Consider the following 26,865-nt stretch of genomic DNA (forward strand, 5'->3'; position numbering starts at 1 on the left):
GATAGAGATAAATATACAGGAGCACCTTCATGTATATGTCTTAACTGTAGACATTTGCAGAGTTTGCTACCTGTAGCTGGTAGTTTTAAGTGTCAAAGCCTTTCCTATTGTGTCATGTTGATAGTAGGCTGAACTGGAGTACAATGCTGCTATTTGCTGAAAAAGCTTGATCACTTGACACTGCCAAATTGTCAGAGCTAACAACTGTGATCAGCAAAAAAGTGTTTACTACTGCGTATAACAAATACCCCCAGGATTCCCAATTTCTCTCTTAGTCAAGGCTGCATGTCCCTATTTGATTGGATTTCAGTTGCTAAATGTGGTTTCTCTGTCCCTCTATTTATAAAGACCATCATGTCTGAGTTTCTTCAGCTGTCTGCCTGTATTCACACATCCTGGCAACCAGCCATGGGTAAGAGGTGGTGGCCCAGTGATATCAGGACTCTTGTGGAGCTACATGCAACACAGACCATCTGCATTCTCAGATGTGATCTACACCTTAAATTGACCTAGCTAAGTTGCTCAGGGAAGTGAAAAATTCTTCCCCTTGGTGTGTAGTTAAGCCAGCTAACTTCTGGACACTGTGTGGTCAAATTAAAAAAACAAAAAAGCTCTTAGGCCATGTCTACACTACAGAGAAGATCAAAGCTACCGCAGTCTATTTTCTGGGGTTGAAATTAGAAGGTCTAGTGAACACACACTAATTAAAAATGAGAGGGTGCTCCTGTCAATGCTGGTTGTCCTGCTCCCTTCGACTTCCCGCAGTGTGGATGTCACCAAAATTTTATTTAAATACTTCGACTGAAGCTATGCAATTAACTTAGCTGTAGTTGCATATCTTAATTCCAACTTATTCCCTAGTGTAGACCTAGCCTTAGAGACTTAGCTACCATGGTGTCTTCTCAGAATAACTCTGAGTAAGGGTATGAATATGTATTTTGTTAGAAAATCTTCAGTTCCAAAATTGAATTTGATGTTTGTTGGTCTACATACCCAATGGTTTAAAGATACTCTTGTCTCCAGGCCCATAGATTAGAGCAGGGCCATAACAAGGGCGAGGCGAGTGACGCACTTACTTTGGGCGCATAGCTGAGGGGGCACAGAAAAGACAGCTGCTACGCTGTTTTCGCTTGTGCCTCCCGCCACGTCAGCACCCCTGCCACGTCAGCACGTCCATGCCAAGGACGGTCTTGCCTCAGGTGTCAAATTACCTAGTTATGACTCTGGATTAGAGGAGATTCCTAATACTAGAGGATGGATCCACGTCTTGTATCCCAAATTTGGTCACTCCTTCTTCCCTTTGCAGCAGTAAGAATGCAGGTATGGCTATGCCCCTTGTTGTATCCCTAGGTCCCCCTATTCTGTCACTCATAGCTCTCTTGAAGAGAAGAAATGGACATACCTCCTCTTTCTCTGGGTCCTGTGTACCACATGCTTCAAAAATTGCTCGCTTATTGTCTCTGGGATCTAGGTATGTGGCATAACCTAATCAGTCAGTATTCTGATTTTTGAATCTACTTCAGAACAATTTTACCAGTGTAATGCAGCTTCCTCTGAAAGCTGAGTCTGTTTCAATAAAAACAACAAATTAAGGTGCCACCCAACTCCTTGTGTTTTTTTATTTAGTTTAAGCCTTCTCTGTGTTGGGAAACTGCCCCCTTTTCCAGTAACTGATGGCCAGTCACCAATGTGGAGGAAGTTGAGTGCAGTAATTAGGGGGTTAACAAATGGCTTCCAAGGTTTCATTTCTAACTCTTACTCTCAGTTCCTCACATGTAAAATAGGGATAACACTTCCCTATATACCAGGGTGTTCTGATGATGCTTAAAGATTGTGAGGTGCTAAAAACAAAGCCATATAAATACATGAGAGTGAGTGAGTGAGTGGCTGCACCAATTCAAACCCAGACTCCCCGTGTGGACAAGGAAAGCCAGAATTTACACCAGTGTCAACTAGAGGGGTTTTTTTTATTTACACATGTGATTTGCACTAGCGCAGCTATGTAGTTGTTGAATTGGGGCTATTCCTGAATACAGATAGGTCTCAATCTCTGTCCACAAATTGTGGGCTTTTATCGCATAATACTGTAGTTGCTACAAGACTGGAAGTTAAGAGTTTGTCATCTCTATTATTCAGCATTAGATCCTCCTGTGGAAGAGGCTGGACTAGTATGAGTATGGCATCTGGCAAAAAAATTAGGAAAATTAAGATGTGATATATACAGTTTTTCTAAGAATTTAACTATATTGGGGTTGCACTGATATGCCAAACATCATAATATAGTTCTGTTATACTGATATAAAGATGTTTATATCAGTAGAGTTTATCTGGGTATTCTAATAGCAGCATCTGGATACTGGTCTAATTGAATTGGCACTAGCAGGCTGTACATGGTTGTGGAATATCTATTGAGCCAAGGTTGTTGTCACTGCAATACTAGAAGGCTCAATGGCATTTAAAAAAAAAAAAAGCCGAGTGCAGTTTCTTTTTGTTTTAAAATTAACTTTCAGTGGCAGCATAACAAGGTTGGCATGACAGACCAAGTTTTATACAGACTTTTTCTCTCCTCTCCTTTTGTTGTAGCTACTTTTGCTGACTATAGCGTAGCTTTTAAGGTTACGGCGATAAAGAGGATCAACTGCAATTCTAGCAGTAGTGACAATGACTTCTGTACTGTAATTAAAGTGGTTTAAACATTTCCATTCTAATCCTAATTTTTCAAGACCTAGACTCCAGCCAAGGGAAATTGTTCATGATTCCAGAATAAATAGTCTAGCCATCCCTGGAAAAAAAAAATGGTCAGAGCCAAAATAGTACTTTTTCAATTAGAAAACATTTTTGTGCCTTTTTTTTTCAAAATTATACAGTTCTGAAGTGTGTGGCAATAGAATATTTAAATTTGGCACTGAAATGGTCCATAAAAGGGAGCGAGACCTTTCAATGTCCAGCTGAAAATCTCTTTGGATTCAGCTGAGATATGAAGATCTGAAAATTGCAGCTCATAGAGCCATAATATCACAACAACACAATCAACCACAGGCAGTTTTAGTAATTGTCTCTCTCCATTTTAAATGGAAGATTTCTACTTCACACATGTGCATAGCTTGTTTAGGACTGAAAATGGATTAATCCTGCCTCGATAACTGTTCTCATCTGGAATGCAGGAGAAAGGCATTTATAGCTGCTCTCCTCTGGATTTTTGTGTTGTAGGATGCATATTGCAAATTAAATTAAATGTGCAGTGGTTGAGGCAGGGCTGATAGTTGCTTATTGGTTGAGTCTGCGAAACAAACCCACATTGAGGTTGGGCCAGAAAGTAGCTACATCACCTAATGAAAAGTCATTTGCTTTATATCATTTTTGAGGATCACAGATCAGATGTGGATACAAATTTTGTACCCACACTTTGTTCTCTATATAAGAGTAATGTAGATTGGTTTACAAATGTATATATGTGCATGAGTAAAGTAAATGTGGGTGAACTCACTTGTTGAGCATAACTCTCAACTTGCAAAGTATAAATGTGGACAAAAAACTAAAATGATGGATGCAAAGAAAAAAGCAGTTCCAGACTTTTAAGATGAAGTGTAATATAGTCAGTGTCATGATAATGGATTTACAAGGCCATAATTTACATAGATACACATAAGACAGAGCACCTGGATATCAAGGTGATGGATGTACTAGAATTATCTGGGCTAGATAAAGACCACACCATGTGTAGCCGGAGAAGTGTAAGTAAGTATAAGTGTGACATGATAAATCCTTCATAAAGAGCAGTTGAGATGTGGCAGTTGCTGTGTGGTATTAGCTTGTGTGAAATTATATGGGACTCTGGACAGAAGGGAAATAGAAATGATTTCAGGCACCATATGAAGCATTTTTCCATTCCCATGGAAAGTTAATTCAATTTTAATCTTTATTAATTACCCAATGCAAATATTATTTGCAACATAAACATACTCAGATCACAAGACTGTGGATAGAATGTGGGCTGACAAAATAAAAATTGCCTGCAGCAAAACCTCCAGCAGAAAATAGTTACATAATATCTAAATTAAGTCTGGAATATTGACATAAAAATGCTTTGTCTCAATCCCAGTCACTGCATTATCAGACATCTAGCTTTAAATCAAATAGTGTAACCCAAACAATTCACTTCCTTTGTTAGTGTGAAGCAAGTAGCTACTGTTACTCTTAAAATTAGGACTTGGCTTCTACTCTTGTATTATAGAAGCTGAAACTAAAGAATTTTTGCACTTGTATTCAAGGGGAAATAAAACCTTTAGGAACAGTTTTCACTGTTTCTATAGTTGTCAATGAAAGGGAGAACTGATACCTTGGAAACTCAAGTAATCTGATTGCTTCTCTTTGTGGAAAGCAATGTAGCTGGTGCAGGTGGAACATCTGGGCTGTGAATGCCATTAGCTACTTTTCTGGTGTTTCTGCACACAGGCAAGGTATTCCTGCACATCATCTGGGGAACCAAGAATGAACGGGACTCTCTGGTGAATAGACTCAGGCTTCACATCCAGCACTGGCTCAGTTCCTGTGGTAGCCATCCCACCTGCCTGCTCAATGATGAAAGCCATGGGGTTGCACTCATAAAGGAGCCGGAGCTGTAAGAAGACACAAAACACAGGACAGTTAGGAGGGAAAAAATGAAGCACTTCTTAGAACTTAAAAGTGCTGACTTTCCCTTTATGACCTTGGCAGGCTTCTATAAATCTCTTACTAGAGAAACATCACCACCATAGTTTTACTGGTGTTAGAAATGATGGGAGTTCTGGTGTAGACCCTCTGCCAGTGTTTTAACCATTCAACTCAGCCTCTTTATAGCCTCTCTTTCATCAGCCTTCTTTCTGGATTTCTTTAACAATAATGTTCTCCCCATAAGCATCATGTTCCCATTCCTATTATGAGATTTTTAAAGTGTTTGCTTCTGCCATCCATTGCCACTTTGGTAGAGGCTGTAGAAGAACGCAGTGATGTTGTACAGAAGTATCAATAGTCCATTTCAAAGTGAGGGTATATGGTCGGTGGGAGAGCACTGGCAATAAGTTTTTCCAGGTTCTTGAGGCTGCATGCAGCCCTGAAGTGGTCAAACTAGCGCCTTCCCACAGGCCTATTTGTTATCTTATAGCTGGGATAGTTGTGTTTGCTCAGAATATTTTGGAGTCTGAAACCTGATGCTGACATTCTCAAGTTTCAGGAATTGAATGCAACACTATACAACTGTGACTAAACCTGTTACAATGAGCTGAGTTCAGGCAGACAGTAACTCAGTTTTTTCAAATAACTATAGTCATTTTAGAAAAGTATTGTCCATATAGTGTGAAGTCCAGTAGGCCCCTAATACTTATTAATGTTAACAGAAATTTCAGCCTAGATTTCCATATGTCATCATTAAAATGTTCCAGCTTGAATGCAAGGATGTGGGTCATATGCCAAAAAACTCAGTGGAGCTGGAACTAGAGGTGCTGGGGGGATGCAACTGCATCCTATGTCTTGAAATAGTTTCCATCATGTACAGTTTGTTTCAATGGCTCTCAGCATCCCAACTACACAAATTGTTCCAATGTCACTGAAAAAAGAAAAGCTAGTGATTTAACAAGGTTAAGTTAATGGACTTGGTTTTGGAAGATCTGCTTGGATAAAATTCTTATTACGCTTATTCCTCAGGTCTTCGTTTGTAAACTAGGGATAATAATACTTGCCTACCTAACACGCGTGTAAGGTAGGCATTTTGTGTGGCATGGGAAAGCCTATACAAACATAAAACACCCTTCCAAAAATAAACTGTGCTTTGGGGATATCGAAGTATGTAATGGAATGCAACCAACTCTGTAATAATTTCTGTGATCACACTGCAATCATACCAGGAATTTCATACACTTAAACAATGCACATAGCATTCACTTTTTCTTACTTTTTATCTTTAAAGTTTGTTTAAATGCCATTCTAAGTACACAATGTCCCACTAACAGGTAACACACATCCAGCACCTCTTCATTCTCTGTGGTAGCCATGACCTTTGAATTCTCTTTATGGCATGGCCAATTTAAAAAAGAAAACCTGCTACAAAACAGCCGTGATGTCATTGCAGAATCAGGTTGGGTTTGTCACTGCTTCAATGTGCCTATAAACCTTAAGAATGCCATCCATCCACCTTAACAGGAAGGAAACTCCCATTTTGGTATCCTCTGTGGCTCTCACAAGCGGATGAGAGTGGGTGGCAGGATTCAGAAAAGCAAGCTGAATGCTAGAAGTAGGCAGAGGAAAGTATCTTGAGTTTTGGGTTATATAATGGGATCCCTAGAATCCCACACTGGAACTACTTAAATGCCTGTTATATGGAAATCTGGGTGCTAGGATGGGTAGCACAGCTCCCATAGGTGGGGTTTAGTAAAGTTTCAAGCTGCTGCTTAAAATCCATCCCTTCATGTGTTTCTGATTCACCACTGTGTCCAGGTCAAAAGCATACTTTTTCACTTTAGTTCAAGGTAGGAGCATCCTTTCTTTAAATGTAGTAACATTTTGTAAAGCTTTAGAGCATTGTGAATAATAGATCCACCAACCATATTTGGTTAACATTTTCAGTTTCCAAACAGCATCTGCAAATAGACCGATACTGTTTGTTGCAATGAGAGACAAAAAGATTAACTCTTGTTGTATATATTATACACTTTACACTCTTATTTTTAACTTGACCTATAGAGAGCGGCCTTAGTGCTGTACCAGGTTGTTCATTTAGCATGCCTATCATATGCGTCTGCTCCAAAATCCAAGGACCAACCAAATCTATCCCAGGTATAACTCCACATAGTTGCTCTCTCAGCCCACTGCCTATGGTGTTGGGAATGTTCATGGCATGGAGGAGGATGATTGGATAACAGTTGCAATAGTACTGTCTTTCAAACTGGAATAGCATTAGAATAATAGAATACTAGAACTCAACAGGTCATCAAGTCCAGTTGCCTGCCTTCACGGCAGGACCAAGCACCATCTAGAGCAGTGTTTCTGAAAGTGTTCAGCAGAATCACTCTCTGAAACTGGCTGCCCCAGTTTGTTTATTTATCAGCACCACGGACACGGAGACTTGCGGCTCCCATTGGCTCCGTTTTGTCCTTTGCAGCTAAGGGGAGCCGCGGGAAATGGCATGGGCCAGGCCACTGGTAAATAAACAAACCAGGGCACCTGCTTAATGTGTTTCTGAGAGTGATTCTATGGAACACTTTCAGAAATACTGATCTTGAGCATCCCTGACAAATGTCTATTCAACCTGCTCTTAAATATCTCCAGTGATGGAGATTCCAAACCTCCCTCGGCAATTTATTCCTGTGTTTAACCACCCTGACAGTTAGGAAGCTTTTCCTGATGTCCAACCTAAACCTCCCCTGCTGCTTCTTGTCCTAACTTAGGATGAATTGATGTACTGTACTGTACAAACAGGTCTAGAATCAGTGATCCTGATCCTTCACCTCTGATCACAAGCCCTTTTCCTCTGAACTGACAGTGACCCAGAAAGCCTCTTATTTTGTGTGTTGAACAGACATCCATTAAAAAGCAGTCCCCACTCATATTAAAAACAGAGATCTTGGAAGCAGACTGAGAAAACAGTGTCTCCAAAATACTCCTTTCCGCACCTAAATACATCTCCTGCACAATGCACCCAGACTTCCTGAATAAAAGTCTTGAATTACGTGTTACCTTTCCCGCTCCTTCATGACAACACAATTCAGGTCAGCCATTACCTAGTTCACAAGCTTAAACCCTTGAATCTTACATTTGTTTCTTGCTTTCTCAAAAGTTGTGAAATGAATCCACTTTAAAATCACTATTCCCTTTAAAAGAAGGTGCAGAAAGTGAAGTTTCAGCATATGTTTTTTTTAAACCGTATCTGGCACAGCTGTTCATGTAAAATGAAGATCCCACATCCATACACCCTTTGCTCAGCGGTCTAGAATACAATACACATTTCATGTATGCTGCTTCTCTGTATATGCCTGCCAGTACCTTCAGGATGTCCCTTTTTTCCTGTCTCTTATCTCACTCACTTGACAATGACAGCTGCTTTATATTATTCCACATACAAAGACTTAACTGAAAAAGAAAATGTGTAAAGCCAGTTCTCTCACACGCATGACCACCTCACATATTCTGTAATAAATGGTTAGTCCAGCTAGATGGTCTTTAACATTCAGACATTATGAGCAAGTTTGCCCTAGGAACCATGTTGTCTGGAATGGCTTAAAAAAACCAATCTTGGAAATCATTTCATAATGCAGTGTCAGCATGGTCTGAAACCAGTTCTTTCCCTGCTCCTATCAATTCCTTCTCTTCAACAGGTACTTACTGATTTGTTCCTTCGGTTGAGTCTTTAGTCTCTGACTCCACTGCAGGATGTGTGTGTAGTTTGTAACACAGTGATTGGTTTAGAAACAAACATAAATGGGATGAATTGGAAAGGTCAGAAGCATGTTAGATGGGACCACTGTTGAGTTGGACCCAATTTAATTTGTAAATGCTATGACTTTCATGACCCTTAATATACTCCGAAGCCAGCTCAAGAGAAGTTATATTCAAGACGTTGTGCATAAATAACTACAATTCTGTCTCTCATTCTGGAAAAGCAGCAGCATTAGGTACAGTAAATTTAGAAGACAGTTTTACCTTTCCCTTAGGACTCTTCTGGTTAGCTGGGTACATGAATATCCCACCATACATCAGGGTGCGATGAACATCAGCCACCATTGAACCCACATATCTAGAGCCATAAGGGGCACTGCCATCCTGTAAAACAAATAGAAACATTGAAGTTAAAGCTGTATTATGTATCAAGCAGAATAGCTGGCAGAACTGCAATGTATCATTGTCCTCTTCATTTTGTTACGAGACAGAAATCAAAGTTTTATTTCCTTAACACTTATGGGATACTGTACTTAATATTATGATCATAAGTATATGGGAATAGGAAGGACAGCTGGGAATGCTGCTTCCTCTTTCAGGGTTTTGCTGTTTCTTGCCATGATAGACACATAGCAGATACAGATACAGCTGGTTGCATGATCATGCTACAAATAATATAAAACAGAAACGACTTACCGTAATTTTAGTGCAGCTGTCTCCTGCACCACAACGACCAGGCAAACTGACAAAAAAGTTGATCTTTGACTTCCGTTTAGGAGCAAGACACTAGCAAGTGCACATTCAGTATTCCCTGTAGTTTTCAAGTTTTACTTCTTGGTTGATTCTTTGTTACATTCCAGCATTCTCACAGCTACAATTTAGTATCTCATATGTTTTTCTTTCAGATGAGAAAGCTAATGTATGCTGCATAATGGCTGGAACAATGCCCAGATTTCCCCTTTCAAAGATAACAGGGACATGAATGCCAATGAAATACATTTTTTCCTCTGATTAGACTCTCAGAAATGCCTAATTTGTATCTGCATCCGGATACAATTTGATATTAACTCAGTAGCTCCTAATGTGATATATAGAGTGTGAGTGTGTCTGTGGAATTTAAGTAAACTTGTGAAGCTTGGTAGTTTTACCCATCCGGAATAATTATGCAGCTCAGTTCATAACATGCACGTATATTTGAAAATAGGTGCATGTCCAAATTTTGCATTGATAATTTCAGAGGTCCTTTAAAACACTGGTGCTTATAACACATCTTTCTCCACACCGTTACAGAATACCAGTGAGTTTGGCTCCCACAACAGTTGACTTTTTAAACAATGATTTCCAGATTAGTGGAAGCCAAAGTACTTTAGCCATGTAGCTTCCCCTAATGTACCAGGTTGTAGGTAATGGTGATCAGGATTATAATTCAATAAATAATCAAACCTATCCTCCTCTTTGAGGAATACTGCGCTCAAAGCAGTATTAGCCCTTTCTGCATTAGCTGATTACAAAGCTGCTATTTTCTCACCTCAGGGAATTTCTTCCTTTGTAAATACTCAGTCATCGCAGGATCAAAATACTTAGCATAACCCTCATTGATACTGTAAGTCTTCCCTTTCTTCTTGATTTTCACATCTTTATCCACCAGAACAAATTCACCAAGAGCCTGTAGAAGAATTAGGTGCACCAATTACTAGCAGTCAGCAGGATATCTTGCATACTCTATAGAAATACCAGCCTAAAGGAAAGTTTGAAAGACTTCAGCACAGCATGGCCCTTCAATCAGCATTTGTTTATATGACTTGTCTTTGTTTCAAACACATCTCAAGCTGGCAAACTGCATTAGGTTCAGGAATACTTGCTGTATCTTCAATGTGAACAAAAGTAATCTCAGAAATAATTATTAATACAATAAAATGAATACCAGTCCAGTATTATGAATCCCAAATGTTAAAAACACCATACCTGAAAACATCATGAGATTGGCCTCAAAAGAATGAGACTTTTTTGGGGGGGAAAATTGTTTTTCGATCTGTCTTTTGATTTTTAACTGACCCTGTGCATCCCCAGTGTGTGTATTTGTCAACTATTCTGAACATTTTGAGTAATGATTTGGAGCTTCCAGCTTCTCCCTAAAATTCTAATCAATTAACTCAGTGTCCTTCACATCAATTCTGTCCCCATTCTTCTCTTCAGTGAGTTACTTTCAGAGCTTAGGTCAATTCCCTGAAGTCAATGCAAACTGGTTGGCCTCACTGGAACCAAGATTCCACTCACTGTGTGCTGACTTTCTAAAGGCGCCAGCTTCTTCTCAAGCTCCCTGTACAATGCTCTCTGGGCTTCTTGAGCCTGATGTTGAGAAGCAGTCTGCAGTTTTCTGGGCACACTTTTGCATTTGCAATATTTGAGCATGCAAGTTAAATCATTTAAAGTAAAACTGCCTCACCTGCTGAGATAGTCAGGCAGTTAGGGGTATAAGTATATACAAATTATACACACAATTAATATTTGCATCTGCTGAGTTAAAAGCTTAACTGAGACCCTTAAAGATAGGATAGGGCCTTTCATTGGAAGCAAATACACTGCACTGTCCATGATAAGTTTTCTTAAATGTTTCCTAGTATAGGGATGTGTTATTGTCTTAATGCACAGAGGCAAGGTCTCATTTTCTTCTCTTTCATGAATGGGATTAGAGTACAGCAGCCAAGGTGGGTTTGTATTACCAAGTACCAGTAGGATGAATATGGATTAAAACAGGACATGGGCAAATGGGAGAATGACACAAATAATATTCTTTAGACTAGAGGGATAGGAAATGAGAAAATAAGTAAAGCCTAGCACATGAAATACTAAAAGGCAACAAGAAGGTATAAAGTAATTAACATCTTGGGTATACCGGATCTAGCATGAAGCAGTCCACTCCTTGTCCGGTAGAAAGAGCCACCAGCGTAGCACTTCCATACAAGGCATAGCCTGCTGCAACAATATTTCGTCCTGGCTGCAAAGCATCCTTTTCAGAGGGCTCATCTTCTGTAGTCTAAGAAAAGAATTACCACATTATAGAAGGTGGCAGTCTTAATAGAAAACAATAAAAGCAGAACTCTAATTTAAAATAACCTATGTTCTCCAAGATTTCCTCTGTATGTTGAGCTAGGAATTTGTAACAATTAAAATTGACTGTGCCCTAGTAATCTAACCCAGGTTGGCACGAGCCTTGGTGCATTCTGGGACCGGAATTTGGAAGATTTGGTTATGATATGGAGCCAGTAGGATGCATTTGGGGAAGCTGTTATCTTAACATTACATTTTAGTGGGTTAATGAAAGATTACTAGCAACATGAGACAAAACATATGTAATAAGATTTTTCTAGCAAATCATAATATGTATTTTTGTGCTAATACTCTGTATAGTGAATAGTTGCTGGAGGAATACAGTACTTCACGAAAAAGTACTATAGAATATTGCAGAATTATGGAAGGAAGACTTGCATAGGCCTTTGACAGATGATTAACTTTTCAAGACTTTATTTTCCCTCTTCCAAATATGCACAAGAACACTTCATAAGGCATTCTGAGGTTTTGGTTTTAATTTTATATTACATTTGTGCCTGTTTCATGATTTTGCTTTGAGTTCTCTAAACCAGTGTCTACTTCCATCATTAAGGCACTTATCATGCACTAGGTTCTGCTAGTGCAGACTCTTGTGAAGATCAAAGTTTTCCATTTATGTACAGAACAGGAACAGCACAGGCAGTCACAGTGCAAGCTTCTACCAGACCTCCCCACCACTATTCCTCAGCCGTAACTTAGGGTGTGTCTGCACAGCAGATGTTAACTCAAAATAAGCAATGCAAATTTGTGTAGGGAGCTTCTACATAGCTCTTATTTTAAAATAGAGCACTCTTCCTCCGACTTCCCTTACTCCATGTACAATGAGGATTACAGGAGTCGGAGTAAGAAGTCCTCCAGCTTGACAGTATTTTGACATTATTTTGAAATAACTGTCTGCTTTGTAGACGCGGGCTTAAGTTATTTCAAAATAATGTTGCTGAGCAGACGTACCCATGTGCTCTATTTTGAAATAAGTACTGTGTAGACTATTCCAATTTCAATTTCAAAATAAGCTACACCATTGAAGTAGCTCAATTTGCATAGCTTATTTTGAGTTAAGCCTTGTAGACACACCTTTAGAGACCACTATGAGGGGCGAGAAAGCAAGAGAATAGGAGCACAGGACCCATGAATTCCAGTACGAACCTTGATGACTTGGGCAGGTCACTTAACCTCCATGTGTGGGTTATAACTCATCTATAAAGTGGAATAAATAGAACTCCCTACATAGAGTTCTTTACATGAATGTTTGTAAAAACAATAAAGCATTTTAGATAGCTTGAAAAGGAGCACTAATATTCTTATTTATATAATGCATAAATATATATGGTGTTTTATAAATAAATCCTAGAGGACTGAAAACTGATTTTAATGCCACAACAAGCAAAACCAATGTTAAACAAAAATGTTTGCTGTTGAGGAGATGTCTACTAGAGGAAGTGATTTGTGTTTGCCCTATTTAACAACTTCTATAGACATCTGTAAGCAACGTGTGAGTTAAATTAATAGAAGATGTTAAACTGGTAGGAACTGAAAATGCCCATGAGGACAGAGACATAATTCAAAATGACTTAGAGAGAGAGCAGAAAACAGCAGAAAAATGCAAGATGATATATAAAACTAGAGAATGGCTAGTCAAATGTTTCTGTTTAATGAACGGGACCAACTTGAGAAGCAGTAATGCTGAAAAAGACCTAAGGTTGATAGAGAACAACAAATTAACATTAATTCATTATGCCACGTGACAGCAAAATAGTACAGTAGAATTTTGAGTTGTATTCTCAGAAATGTCACCTCATGAAGGAGAGAAGGGAGTTGACAAAATCCTTCTCTGTAAGATTGTACGTAAAAATGTATTTATCTCCAGGTACCACATTGACAGAAACATATTTACAGACTGGAGGAAGCTCAGAGAAAAGCAAAAAGAAATATCAGGGGCCAGAGAAAGAGAAAAGACTGAAAGAGATAAATATTTGCAGTTTGGTTAGGAAATGATAGAAGTAGGGATATAAGTTTATGAAAGTTTTGAAGTGGATAGAAAAGCAGTAATTGTATTGCATTAATAAAAGGAAAAATTATCCGTATAAAACTTCTTGATCGATGCATTAGACTTTGGAATAATCTTCCTAGGGAAGAGATGGAAGGAAGCCCTGTTGCTTGGGAGATTGTAAAGTATACAGAACAAAACATTAGAAACTATAGTCGGACACACCTCTGTTCTGGCAGGGAGGCCAAGCAGCTGATATAATAATATTTTTCTCTAATCTTTGACTTCTGCTTTTTCTGACTCTGTGGTACATGCTAAGAATCATTATTCTCTATGCTCTTTAAGGGTTTTTATGTTTTGTCCAAAGTCTAAAGTTTTTGATTTTTCAGCATTTCCCTCGCTGTCTTTTTCTGACCACTTTTACATTGGTGAAATATAGCAACTGTGTAACGACATGTAGCAACCTGACAACTGTTTGCAGAAGGAAATTAAGTGAAATCTACTTGATTGTGTCTGTGGTTATGGGGACATACTGGAAGGTGAAATATAGGCTCAAATAAGAGCAGACAGGGTTAGCTACATCAGGAGTTTTCAAACATTGGGTCTCACAGCTTATCAGAATAAGCTGCTAGCTGGCTGCAAGATGCTTTTATCTTAGCATCTCTAAGCATGGCCGCTCGCAGCTCTGTGGCCACAGTACACCATTCCAGACAATGGGAACTGCAGGAAGCAGCATGGGCTGGGCTACCACTTTCTGCAGCTTCCATTGGCCAAGAAGGATGAACCACAGCCACTGGGAGCTACCAGTGACTGTACCTGAGGATGGTCAGGTAAATAAAGTGTCTCATGGCTAGCCAATGGCTTACCCTTACAAGCTGTGCCCCAAAGTGTGTAAACCCCTGAGCTATGGTGTATTATTCTTAGACAGAGCACCTTAATAGCTCCTTAGGAGCTAAGACATAGTGTACATTGTAATTTCTTAAGAATGCATTCACATGTAGTCATATATTGTGAACCCATGATGAAGAATTCATTTACCAGATTTATGTTATGACTAATAACGATTCAGTGCAAAACAGCTCATTCAGAAAGGTTACAGTGTATTAAAGAATGTGCATTAATATGAGTGCACATTTTAGATCCTTAATACTGACTTCATGCTGCTAACTCTCCTATATAATTTTTATCAAAGACGGGTAGCTTGCCATGACTAACATGATTTTTATACTTTCAAGCCTTAAAATCTTCAGTTTTAAAATTATATACCTGTGGTAGGGATGTAAACGACTAGTCGACTACCTGATAAGCGCTTATCAGGTAGTTAAGTCACTACTTGACTAATCGCTCCCCAGCCCTTGCTGCCTCTGTATCAGAGGCACCAAGAGGTGGGCAGGAGCCAGTGCTGGAGGGAGCCGGCTTAAAAGCTGGTTCCCCCTCAGCATCATCTCCACAGGGGAGCCAGAAGCGCAGTGAGGGAAATGGCACAAGCAGTTCCCGCTTGCATGGGGTTCCAACTGCTGGTCTCCTCCATTGAAATGTACAAGAGCCGCAGGCAGCTCTTGTACTTTTCTAAGGGAGAGGCACAGCAGTCAGGTTCCCACTTGCGCTGGTTCTCTGCTGCACCTCTTCCTTTGAAATGTACAAAAGCCACGGGCAGCTCTTGTATGTTTGAAGGCAGAGGCACAGTGGGATAGCAAGCACTCCTTTATTGACTGATCAAGTAGTCGATAGAAATTCCATTCACTACGCAAATAGCTGATTCATCAAAATTTAACGGCCCTAACCTATGGTGCACACAAGCATATCAACATCAAAAGCAGTTATTGTTCACTGTTGACTACTTCCTTACAAAATGAAATCTAAAAAATAAACTTTTATGTACCGATTGCAAACAATATTGTGACTGTCTAGCTAGCTTTTATGTTCTCTTCCTCTGCCCCCCACATTTACCGAAACCAAAGGATTCTCATTCAGACCTTACAGACCCTGATGTTTATGTAAAGCAAATATAAATAAATCTTTTCTTGAAGACTGCTTTCAAACATGGTATATTTGTTTGAGGTGATTGTTGCAGACTTATGACTGTTTCATCCTCCTCCCCCACTTCCAATAGTCCTGAGTGAGAAACTAAACAATGATGGCCTATACTGAAAAACCAAAGGAACTTTTCCCTAGGGAAATGGATGCTGGCCAGAATTCTGCTTGTTTTTTATATCTTGTTCATGTCTGTGCTCTGCACAACCAAAGGAGGAAGGAAAGTTCAGTGTCAGACAAATTTCCACAAAGAAATGAAAATCTTTTCAGAGGTAAAAATATAATGCTGGAAATTATGGCTATTTTATTGGCTTTTAAAGTCTGTGAAATAGGTTGGTCCTAGTGAATTATGATAAAAAGTAAACTAATAAATTAAAACAGAAAGCAGAAGCCTTATACAACCTTAGTATCTTCTTTTCTTTTCCTTCAACAATATTTTGGCTATGGTATAGGGTATGGGTTGGCATAGACTTTGAAATTTCTGATTCCACAGAATCAAAGGTTCAGACTCTGGCAAAATCAGTCCAGCCGTTCATTGTGCAAGGTAGAATAAATAAGTTCCATGAAGTTTTACTATATCTTTCAGAAAACACCATACAAACTTAGAATGACATTTTTGTCATAAGTAACTTTCCCAAAGCTTGGAGACTGGAGGGAAGGAATCACTATAAGAGCTGGTATAGGCTAGAGCTGGTATAGGCTATAAGAGCTGGTAAAAGTCCAGCGCCCTTGGAACCTGAGCAGTGCTGAATAAGGGAATTTGCTGGACCAGGGGAGGTCCCTGCTACTGACCTCCCAGCCTGCTGCCCCTTCCTGAGGCCGGCTCCGTTTCTGGCCCTGTTCCAGCCCCACTGCCACTGGGCTATGGCCCCACTGCTGCCAGGCGTGGGCTCATGACCGGTGCTGAACCAGAGGATTTGCCGGACCACAGGAGATCAATATTGTCTAGCAGCACTACTAACACTTCCCCTGCTTACTGGGCTCTTAGAAGACATTAGGGGCGAATTAGAGCTAAATAACAGCAGAAAACACTGAGAGCCAGGACTGGTGGCTGTAAACAAACTTTATTGGGCCATAGGAAATCTGGCCACACCCATGATAAGGTGACATCTGGCTAACTAAAATCATGCCAGACCACGGACGTTGCAGGATCAGAGAGTGCCGGACTATAGAGGTTCAACCTGTACACTGTTTTTTTCATATCCTATCCCTGAAGTCTGATATTGTGATGCAAGGAAGAGAGAGACTGAGAAGAAATAGATGTAGATTGAACTTCTCATACCAATAAAACAAATCTTACATTTATTCCGTTTTTTCTCTTGGTTTTGTCTACATTCTTTTCTCTTCGTGAGTGGATGGTATTGGTATCCTCTTTCTTTCCCTTAAATCTCCTTTAACCAGCAGGAATATTGTTTTGATAGTTTTATACAAATAAACAAAGCAAGACAACTTTAAGGAAGCAAAGGACAGATAGGTGAATGGACCATCTGGCTGAAGTCAAAGGATCAGATGCCTGTAAAACTGACTTTCAAGGCCTTATCAATCAGATGCTGTGTAGTGTGCACTTAAGAGATATAACCGATTCTGTTGGGGCTGGCCCCGCAGGCAGAGGCTGCTCCAGCAGCAGCCCCTGTTCACAGCCAGCCCGGGCCACTGCAAACAGAAGACCCCTGCGGACAGGGGATGCTTTACAGCAGCCTCCCCTCTCTGTCTCCTCCGCTGCCTCTGATAGAGGTGGCAACACAGGGGATGGGGAGGCAGGCAGCACCACAGAGATGTAATCATCTGACTGTGAACAAGGGCTTTTCATAAAAACACCAAATATTGTGAGACTTGCAAACAGTAAAATTGTGAGAATTGACATTACTCTGTTGGCAAATGCTGGTGGTTAAATGGCTCTTCTTTGTAGTTCCCTAGTGGGCAAACAAATACTGTGAGTTGTAGAGATGGATAGGAACCAATATTCCAGATCTGAACTTTACGTAAGTTTGGTTCTGCACCTAGACACTGGGGCTCTACCCCTTCCCTTCATTGACTGAAGTGGGTAAATAGAATTGATGGAGCTAACAATTGCCTTATAATTAGAAGCAATTTTTAAATTACTCTGTGGGATGGAAAAGGAAGTGCTTTGGCCCAAGAATTTCATATGGACAATTAAGTGTGCTTCGTTTTAAAATTAAATCCATTATTTGATACATTTATATCTTCATTGTGTTTCAGTGTCACTATCTTTCTAAAGCTCTGTTGGGATCAAAAGACACCAGATATGAAAGTGGAGGGAATTGATATAGAGGAAATGCTTGGTTCACTGTGTGTTTTGTTCAACTTACCTTTTTGTAGATAGCAAATATTGTTCCTATTGATGCCAAACAATCTATATTGGAAGAGCCATCTAGCGGATCAAAGCACACTACATATTTACCCTAAGAGGACAGAAAAGAGAAGCATTAAATAATACAGGTGATCACCGACTTACAACCCCCCACATTTATGACCATTTTTTTCATGTGAGCTCCTAAAAACCTCAAATTTACATCCGCAGCTTGCATTTATGACAGCGTACGACGCAGACTCCACATGTCATCCCAAAACAGGAAACGCACACGGTCAGTCAGACTCGCCAGTCTGCAGCTGAGGCTTGAACTGTGTACGTCTCTGCCACATCGGTCTTCACTTTTTAATTATTTTTGTGCATTATTTGAATTATTTAGGTTAGTTCTCTTCCATTTCCATAGTCAATTTTGGTATTTTTAGGGTATGAAATGGAATGGAACTGCCATTTATAACACTGAGCCTATGGGAAATAAGGGTTCGACTTACGAAGGTTTGACTTACAACAGTTCTCCAGGAACCAATTAGGTCATAAGTGCGGGGGTTGCCTGTTGATCTGTTGTATCTTTTTCCTAATTTGGTAAATACTATATTTTTCTTACGATGTTTAGATAACCAGATGCCCTTCACAAATCCAGACCAAATGTATGATTGTCGTTTGTACAGCACATCACTGAAATGCAGAGACTTAGGGCTTAGCCAAACAGCTGACACTATAACTACACAAAGGATCGGGGTGAGGCAAGACCATAGTGTGAAGGCAAAGGAACTGAGTGTGGTTTTGTTCTAAGTATTTCTTGGTTTATTAAACAAATGTTATGTAAATTGTATTGGGAGTTAATGGATTATGAAGTGAGGCTTGAAGGGGAATAGATGGCTGTTGGTGGAGTGTTAGTCCAAATCCTGAACTGTACATTATTATTTTCTTGGGACTTGATGTTAAATTAATGGAATAGGTATCATAATACAAGGTGTTTCCATACATGTGGGAATCCTTGTAGGAAGCTATTTGTTCTCTTAGGGCATTTAATTTAGAACCCAGTTCTGCCACCCTTGCTCACACTGAGTAGCACCTTACTCCTTGTAGTCATGGGTAAATGTTCATGCACATAAAAATAAGTCACGCCGATGTTCAGAAAAGTCTGAACATGTATTTTGAGATCCCAGTTTCACTATCATGCTCACAAATAATTATCTTCTCCCCCTTTTTAATTACAAGTCTTTAGCAAGGATTCCTTACTTATTGAAAACAGCTCACCCCCTGTAATTAATCATTTAAGCAGTAGAATAATATGCAGATTCTCTATCGCTTAGGAGCTTGTGCCTTTTTGCTTTTTTACAGATGACATGGTCTCTAATCCCTTTTTTCAATACTCGGAGTAACAGCACCACCTGCTGCTAAATGAGAGAACACGGACATATGAACACACCCTCTTGTCTTGTGGAGTGACAACGGCGTCTTTATTCTCCTCTGTGACTAGGACGCAGGTGCTGTAGGAGGACTGTAGCATGTTAATAACCAGTGAATTAGATAGCACATCCAGCTTCTTCACTTCATCACCAGTCACATTGACAGTTCCTGCTATTCCATACCTAAAGAAAAGAGGATGTGTACACGACATGAAAACACTAAGACACCTCTAAGCAACAAGACAGGCCTGTATTTTGACAGGAACATTAAGACTTCAGAAAAGTGATGACCGTGACTTTTCCCTGCCCGTGTCCCACTTTCCACTCCTCCCACATACACTCAAGTCTTTAAAATACCTTGTAGATATCCATTCCTGGAGGTAAATGAAAATCTGTATAAAGCAGGGCTACTCAACTTTGGAAGCTCCGGGGGCCACAGTGATACTCACAGCACATGCCAAGGGCTGCAACTTAAGTGTGGTTGCATGTACATGCTAATATATATGCAAGTATATGCAAATAGCTTCTTTCACACTGACGGGCATGAATACAAAGATTAAGGCAAGACCACACAACACGCAGACCCCATTTAAGTCAGTTCTGCTGATATTAATAAAATGCACTATTAACCCGATTTCTACCCATATGACAGCACTTTTAATGAGCAATGACAGTCCAGGAATTTAACTACTAAAATGCATATCAACAAAAGACCATTATATTGACTCGCCATTATGGAGCGTGTTCCCAGTGGAGCCCATGTTCAAAGGATCCCACCCGCAGACCGCGTGTTGAGCTCTGCGTAAACACAAACTGCACTGAGGCCTGCAAACAAACAGGCTGTGGGCCGCATGCGGCCCATGAGCCAAGTGTTGAGTAGCCCCAGTATAAAGGAAGGAAATTAAGTAGCTTCAATTCTGGGCTCTCTTTTGAGCTCTTCATACTAATTCAGCCACTATAAAAGTCACCTTAACTGACCTATAGGGAATACTCTTGACACTGGAATGGCCCTCCTCTATACTCAAACACCTCTGTGAGGTTCGTGCTGTGAGTGACTGTTGGAGGAAGTAGCCAAATGATGGAGGCTTGTATGAGATAGCAGAGTGTGTGACCAGAACCTATTTCTCTGTCCCAGAACAGCCTATTTGGGGAGCTATTCATCATCTCCATTAATTAGACCAGACCATGAGGAATCTTTAACTTACATCTGGGGTCAGATAGGTCCTTGACCAGGCCCCAATTCATATTACAGTCTACAGACACTGTCTAACTACCTCCCTCTCTGAGCTGCACCTCCAAATGAAGATCTATTTGTTGTATAAGCAAATGGTCATGATGCTCTACATTAGGCAGTCATGGGATTTCCATGATAAAACCCTGATTTTTTCAGAGATTTAGTTTAAAAAAATTTCTAAGGCAAAACTCTCAACTCAGAAAATACATTTTTGATCTACCTTATCTGGTTCAGTCACTTTTGAGACCAAGGGAAGCAAATAAGAAACCCTGTTAGTAGCATTTTATTGCTCTCCTCTAAAGCAAATATTTATTTGATTATTTTAAAAAGGACTGGTTAGTAGCCCTGATTATTTTCTCTCCTTTTCTAAAAAAAATGTTTAGAAATTGAAGTGGTTTTCTGTGTTAAGAGCCCTTGTTGTGGAGAACCGTGATTTGTAACTCCCTCAGGACATCATGATGATTTCTGTTTTTTAAATACAGTGATGAACAAGATTTCAAAATTAAGTTGTGTTCTTGGGGTTCATCAATTTTTTGGAGTGGCAGGCTTGCCTTATTCACCACTTATATTTAAGCTATATTGGTTTGGGGAGCCTCACTGTTGACAATGGTTCTTAAATATAAGCACCATTAAATATAAGCACTGTGAAGCAGAGGAAAATAAAGTAACTAGGATGTGCAAAGAATACAACCATTTATTTTTTTCTGATTTAGACTTCCTTTATAGAAAACAGAAGTAGGCTCAATGTCATTTTATATCAGACCCTAACCATAATTTTAAAGGGATCCCAAATGGCACACAAATTAATCACTTTGGTAATCTGCCTAATATTTTCCACATGCAAGATTTTCTACTTCGTGTAATAGCCCCTATAGAGCACCAGATGGCTTCATTTTGCAATCAGTGACTGCACTTCAGAAAGAGTTGTATGTACACATCTGACAAAGTGGGTCTTTGCCCATGAAAGCTTATGTCCAAATAAATCTGTTAGGGCACGTCTACACATCAGGGCAAAAGTTGAATTAACTACGCAACTTCAGCTACATCAAATGCGTAGCTGAAGTTGAAATAGCTTAATTTGGCTTTTGGCGCTGTCAACATGGCAGGAAGTCGAAGGAAGAAGCTTCTTCCTCTGATTTTCCTTACTCCTTGTGAAATGAGAATTACACGAGTAAGAGTAAGAAGTCCTCTAGCTCGCCATTATTTCGAAATAATGGCTTGCTATGTAGACACACTCTTTGTTTTTGCAGAATAATGCTGATGTGTCGACATACCCTCAGTCTTTAAGGTGCCACAGGACTCCTCGTTGTTTTTGCAGATACAGACTAACATGACTACTCCTCTGATACTTGCCAGAAATTACTGCTGAGTTTTCATGGAAAACCTGTACTTTGAAGGTTTTATAAATATTTCTGTTTGTTTTTAGGAAAATTTGCTTGAAAACAGCTTTGTTTGTTAAATATCTTTCTGTCCCTGCTGTTTATTTTGCTACCATAATAATGTTTGTGACTTCCCCCTGGTTGCTGTGGAAATTGCATCTGGATTGAAATAGCTTTTTCATGAAACTGTCTCTTTCCCCCACACTCTACTCAGTGCCCCCTCCCTCCAAACCACAAAACTTGGAGGTGTGGGGTGGGAAAGAAACATACACAAACATTATTTCAGTCATCACTGATGCATCCACCCCTGAGACAGAAGGAACCTCTGTTTTAATGTATACAGTATTGGAATGAGAAGTGATCCCCTCAAATCTATGTCCTTCCCCGTGTCTCCTTTGAGTTTGTTCCCTCCCGCCCCCAGAATATGGGGACCTGCTGCTGTCACCTCCACTGCCCCAGAGTCCATCTGATGGGTTCTTTTCCTTGCACTGATGCTCTCAAGAAGTGTTGTAGAGCAGCACTGGGGCATGTGCCATTGCACAGCAGTGACACTTGGCAGTGGAATGTCAGCTGTAACAGTAAAAATATAACAGGATAGGAAAGGAACAGATCCCCTCCCCTGAGCTCGCAACATAGGGTTGGAAGCCATGATGTCAGAATATGTTGTTAGTGCCATGCTGAGGATTTCAATGCAATTCATTCAGCTCTCTTTGCCCTGGTCTACATTTGGGAGTTATTTTGAAATAACCCTCCTTATTTTGAAATAATAAGTGCAGCGTCCACACTACCAATCCCATTATTTTGAAATAACGGGCTGGTTATTTCGAAATCTGTACTCCTGCTTTTGCGAGGAATAAGCTTATTTTGAAATAGTTATTTCGGGAGTTATTTCACATTTAGTTATTTTGAAATATTTTTCTAGTATAGACATGCCCTTTGAGAGAAGATTGCCATGAACAGACTCCACAATACTTCCTCCTGTTGCACCTGGAAATATTCAGACTTTACGAAGGACTAACATTAGTGAGGGAACAAAGTGAGGTTGGAGCAGATAAACTCTTGTGAAACAAGGGTCACGTTTTCCAACAGAAGGTCAGACACCAGAGCTAATAAGCAGAGTTCCCTATCTGATTGCTTCACTCTTTGTTTAAGCACACATTAACACAGCAGCTATTGCTCTAACTCTGCCACTTTGTCAGTAACAGCTCTCTCTGTTGAGGCAAAAAGCGGGAGCCACTTTCGGCTCAGAGGGAAATAATGACCCATGAAAGTACAATGATTTCTAAATGGGGTATTTTTAAGTCTTTTCTTGTGACAGTTCACTATAAAAATTGTTGGGACATGCTTTGCTACGATGTGTGGTTTTATGAAATGATTTAGTATGACATACAGATGAAACTTATTTAGTTGATAAAAAAAGAGTGCGACTCAGGAGGCTCATGATTAATTGTAGAAGTCAACATCTGATTTCAGATATGTATCCACTCCACGATAATCTGCCCACATTTCATATACTTAATGAATGATTAGTATTATGGGGAAGGTTTCCAAAGAAACAAATGGCATTTGGCTCCTAACTGCCCTTTGAAATTCTTCTCCTTTGTGTTGAATAGAAAACTTTCCAAAAGTCAGCGTTCACTTTTTAAATACAGGCAGTCCCCCGGTTACGTACAAGATGGGGACTGTAGGTTTCTTAAGTTGAATTTGTACGTAAGTCGGAACTGGCGTCCAGATTCAGCTGCTGCTGAAACTGACCAGCGGCTAACTACAGGAAGCCCTAGGCAGAGAAACTCTGCCTCCGGCTTCCTGTAGTCAGCCGCTGGTCAGTTTCAGCAGCGGCTGACTTGGGGACGCCTGGGGCAGAGCATAGATTATATTTCTGGAGGCGCAGGAATATGTATTCTTGATCTTATAACTCTATATAACTTGATCAATTCTTGATCTTATAACTTATATAATAATTGGGCCTAACCAAGTGAGTTATAAGATCAAGAATACATATTCCTGCGCCTCCAGAAATATAATCTATGCTATCATGTGCCGAAAGTGTCCGTCTGCTATGTACATTGGACAAACGTCTCAGACACTTCGCCAAAGAATCAATGCCCACAAAACAGACATTAGACAGGATCACAAAGAAAAAACAGTTGCTTGTCATTTCAGCCAGAAAGGACACTGTCTGAATGACCTGCTAACCTGCATCCTACTTCAGAAGACATTCAAATCTGCACTTGAAAAGGAATCCTCTGAACTGGCATTCATGCTAAAATTCGACACTCTCTGCAGGGGAATTAACAAAGACTCCAACTATCTTACCCATTACAAAGATAGCTTCCCCAATTATCACCTCTAATACTATTAACTCACAGACATTTCCCCTTCCCCACCTCTAATATCATTAACTCACTGGCATTCACCTTCCTTCCCCCCACATCCTCCTTCTGTTCTGTAATGTGATTTGTCCTTTTCATGTGTGTTCATTTTTTTTAAATTGTATCCTTTGGTATATATGGTTGTGACTATTTTCTTCCATTATTTGATCTGAGGAAGTGGGTCTGGCCCACGAAAGCTCATCATCTAATAAACCATCTTGTTAGTCTTTAAAGTGCTACATAGTCCTGTATTTTGTTTCAGCTACACCAGACTAACACGGCTACATCTCTATCACTACTTTTTTTGAAATAGCACTTTCGAAAAAAGGTGTTGTTCCTCGTAAAATGAGGTTTTTCTGTGATCGAAAAAACTGCTGCGTTCTTTCGATTTACTTTAGAAAGAACTCGGTGGCCATCTAGATGCAGGGGAAGTTTTTTCGAAAAAACCCTATAGTCTAGATACACCCTAAGTGTGACAATTTCCTCTGCCACATACTAGAGAAATAAACTGTTTAATGGGGTCTGCCTTCATTATACATCACTGGCCCTCAAAATTAAGTGTACATCCCGTACATATTTACAAGAATATATTTCAATTATACAATTATACTGACCTGAAAACAGGTCAGTTCATTTTAGACTGTATCAAGGGGATCCTCAGTTCCCATCGTCCAATAGACCAGAAGCCAAACTAGTGGTTGTGCTTGTCCTTTGCATAGGCACACCCCACTTTCAGGTGACCATGACACCATTGGGAATTGGATACACATAATAAGGGCAGTAGAAGGCCTTCTATTAGCACTGCTGAATTAATATTGTTAATGCTGTAAATAATGGACATGGACATCAGCATTCCCAAGGGAAACCCTGATTTTCCACAGTTCAGACACTACCTGTGATAATATGTTTGGACATTAGCAGAAGATATTAAAGTATGATATTCGGTAAATGTTCAAAGACTTAAAATTACACCAAAGATAATACAATGAACAGGACAGAAATAACGACACTAGGGTTTTGTTTCTCTTTCATTTGACTCAGTTTTTAAACTAAAATTTTGCAGAACCACAGCTAGTCTCAGAGGACATTTTAGGAACAATTGTAAAATCTTCCATAAACACGCACACTCCCCCTTCTGGCATGTGCATTATTTCCAGCCCTTGCTAGATTTCTGAGCTCAGAATTCCCAATTTCAGTAACTTAGTTTAAGAGAGGCATATTGAATTTAATGTATGAGGTTTTTTTTTTTTAAATTCACAAAATCCTGCCCTTTCCCATTTTCATGTAGAGGCAAATCCCTCTCCTCCCCCTCCCTTACGCCCAGCATAGGTCTAAATAGGACTCACATATGGGCGAGGCCTGCCTTTCTGACTGCAGAGGAGATGGCCTTGACGGCAGTCAGCATTGAGTTAAGCAGCTGTGTTAGCTCCCCTGTAGCGCCTTTAACTCGTCGTCCCTTTTCCATAACGTATCGAGTCAGAGTTAGCATATCTGTTTCGAAGGGGCTTCTGTCCGACATCTTTCCTGGCAAGTAAAGTTTTTATCTTCTTAGAACAAGTTGCTTTCCTGCTGCTTCTCACTAGCTGTTGTATTTTAAGGAGACGCTGTTGGCTCGTTTGCTAGACATGGTTTATTAAAATGTTCTTGAGCCCATGTGATTTAAATGCTTGAAATAGCTGTGCAGTCTCTGCATAAAAGCTGCTTGGGGAAGAGACAACTACTGAAACTACTCCCCTCCCTCTTCCCCTCCACATATTTAATCTAGTGATTTGCAGACCTAATAATACTATGATCCTATTGTGTAGAGACCAGTGAAAATGTATTAGTATAAGTGTCTGGCTAGCAAGTCAGTTAAATGCATTCAGCCAATAGGTAGGGGAACTCTCGGTAACAAAGACAAACTTGATTAAAATCTTGCTTCAGCTGACCATCTGAACGACTGATCATTTCACTTATTTGACACCCTGGTGACAAATTTAAATGGAGGAAATATTCAACAGAGTTGCTAATACATATGCAATAGATTCTGATGCACATTACACTGAGCACTCTGATTTCAGTGCATTTAATGAGCTCTCTCTTCCAGTGCAACACAGACTAGGCAATTTAGCTGCAAAGTCAATAGCCAAGTTTATCAGTTTTTGAACTGGAAATTTTGCCCAAAACATTGGAAGGATGGGGAGCAAAGAACAGAAACAAAAGGCACCTGGAATTTGCTGTCTGTTCCACTTCGGTCTGCTGCTTCTGCTCTCTGGTCACAGAGGGCCTAGCTTTGAAAGGCAATTAGACACTAGGGATGTTAAACTAGAGACTAGGGATGTTAATTGAATAGTCAAGTAACCTCATGAATTCTTATTGGTTAGTTGACTATTTTATTGCCCCTGGGGGTGGGGCCGACAGCCAGTGCGCTCTGGCCCCACTACTGAGGAGCCCCCTGCCACTCGGTGCTGCTGCCTCAGCAGTGTGGCGTGCCAGGGGGGAGCTATTCTGCGAGGGGAGCCAGTTTAAAAAGCATCTCCCTCTCACGAACCAACGGCCTGTTGCCCTGTGCTATGGCCTCTGATAAAGGGTACTAGCAGTCCCCGTCCAGGGGCATCT

The 26,865-nt window shown here is 40.1% G+C and overlaps 1 protein-coding gene across 1 annotated transcript; it reads right to left on the reverse strand.

Moving 5' to 3' along the window:
• Positions 1-3,880: 3,880 nt before the first annotated feature.
• Positions 3,881-25,922, reverse strand: LOC102445123 (fructose-1,6-bisphosphatase isozyme 2). The gene is made up of 7 exons (XM_006135894.5): positions 25,614-25,922; positions 19,303-19,465; positions 17,872-17,964; positions 11,306-11,446; positions 9,938-10,075; positions 8,674-8,793; positions 3,881-4,619 (listed from the first exon to the last, which is right to left on the reverse strand). The coding sequence occupies exons 1-7, from the start codon at positions 25,784-25,786 to the stop codon at positions 4,425-4,427; spliced, it is 1,023 nt and encodes a 340-aa protein (XP_006135956.1). The 5' UTR covers positions 25,787-25,922; the 3' UTR covers positions 3,881-4,424.
• Between the last annotated feature and the right edge of the window lie 943 nt (positions 25,923-26,865).

Source organism: Pelodiscus sinensis, chromosome 6 (genome assembly GCF_052426305.1).
Source record: "Pelodiscus sinensis isolate ZL-2025 chromosome 6, ASM5242630v1, whole genome shotgun sequence".
NCBI lineage: Eukaryota > Metazoa > Chordata > Testudines > Trionychidae > Pelodiscus > Pelodiscus sinensis.

What these genes read in the sequence shown, in the direction of transcription:
- LOC102445123 (XM_006135894.5), bottom strand. Translation starts at nt 25,786, where the DNA reads ATGTCGGACAGAAGCCCCTTCGAAACAGATATGCTAACTCTGACTCGA. An exon ending in AAAGGAAGAAATTCCCTGAG is followed by an intron (nt 8,794 to 9,937) that starts GTGAGAAAATAG and finishes TTTGTTTTACAG; the next exon opens with GATGGCAGTGCCCCTTATGG. An exon ending in AGAAGAGTCCTAAGGGAAAG is followed by an intron (nt 4,620 to 8,673) that starts GTAAAACTGTCT and finishes GTCTTCTTACAG; the next exon opens with CTCCGGCTCCTTTATGAGTG.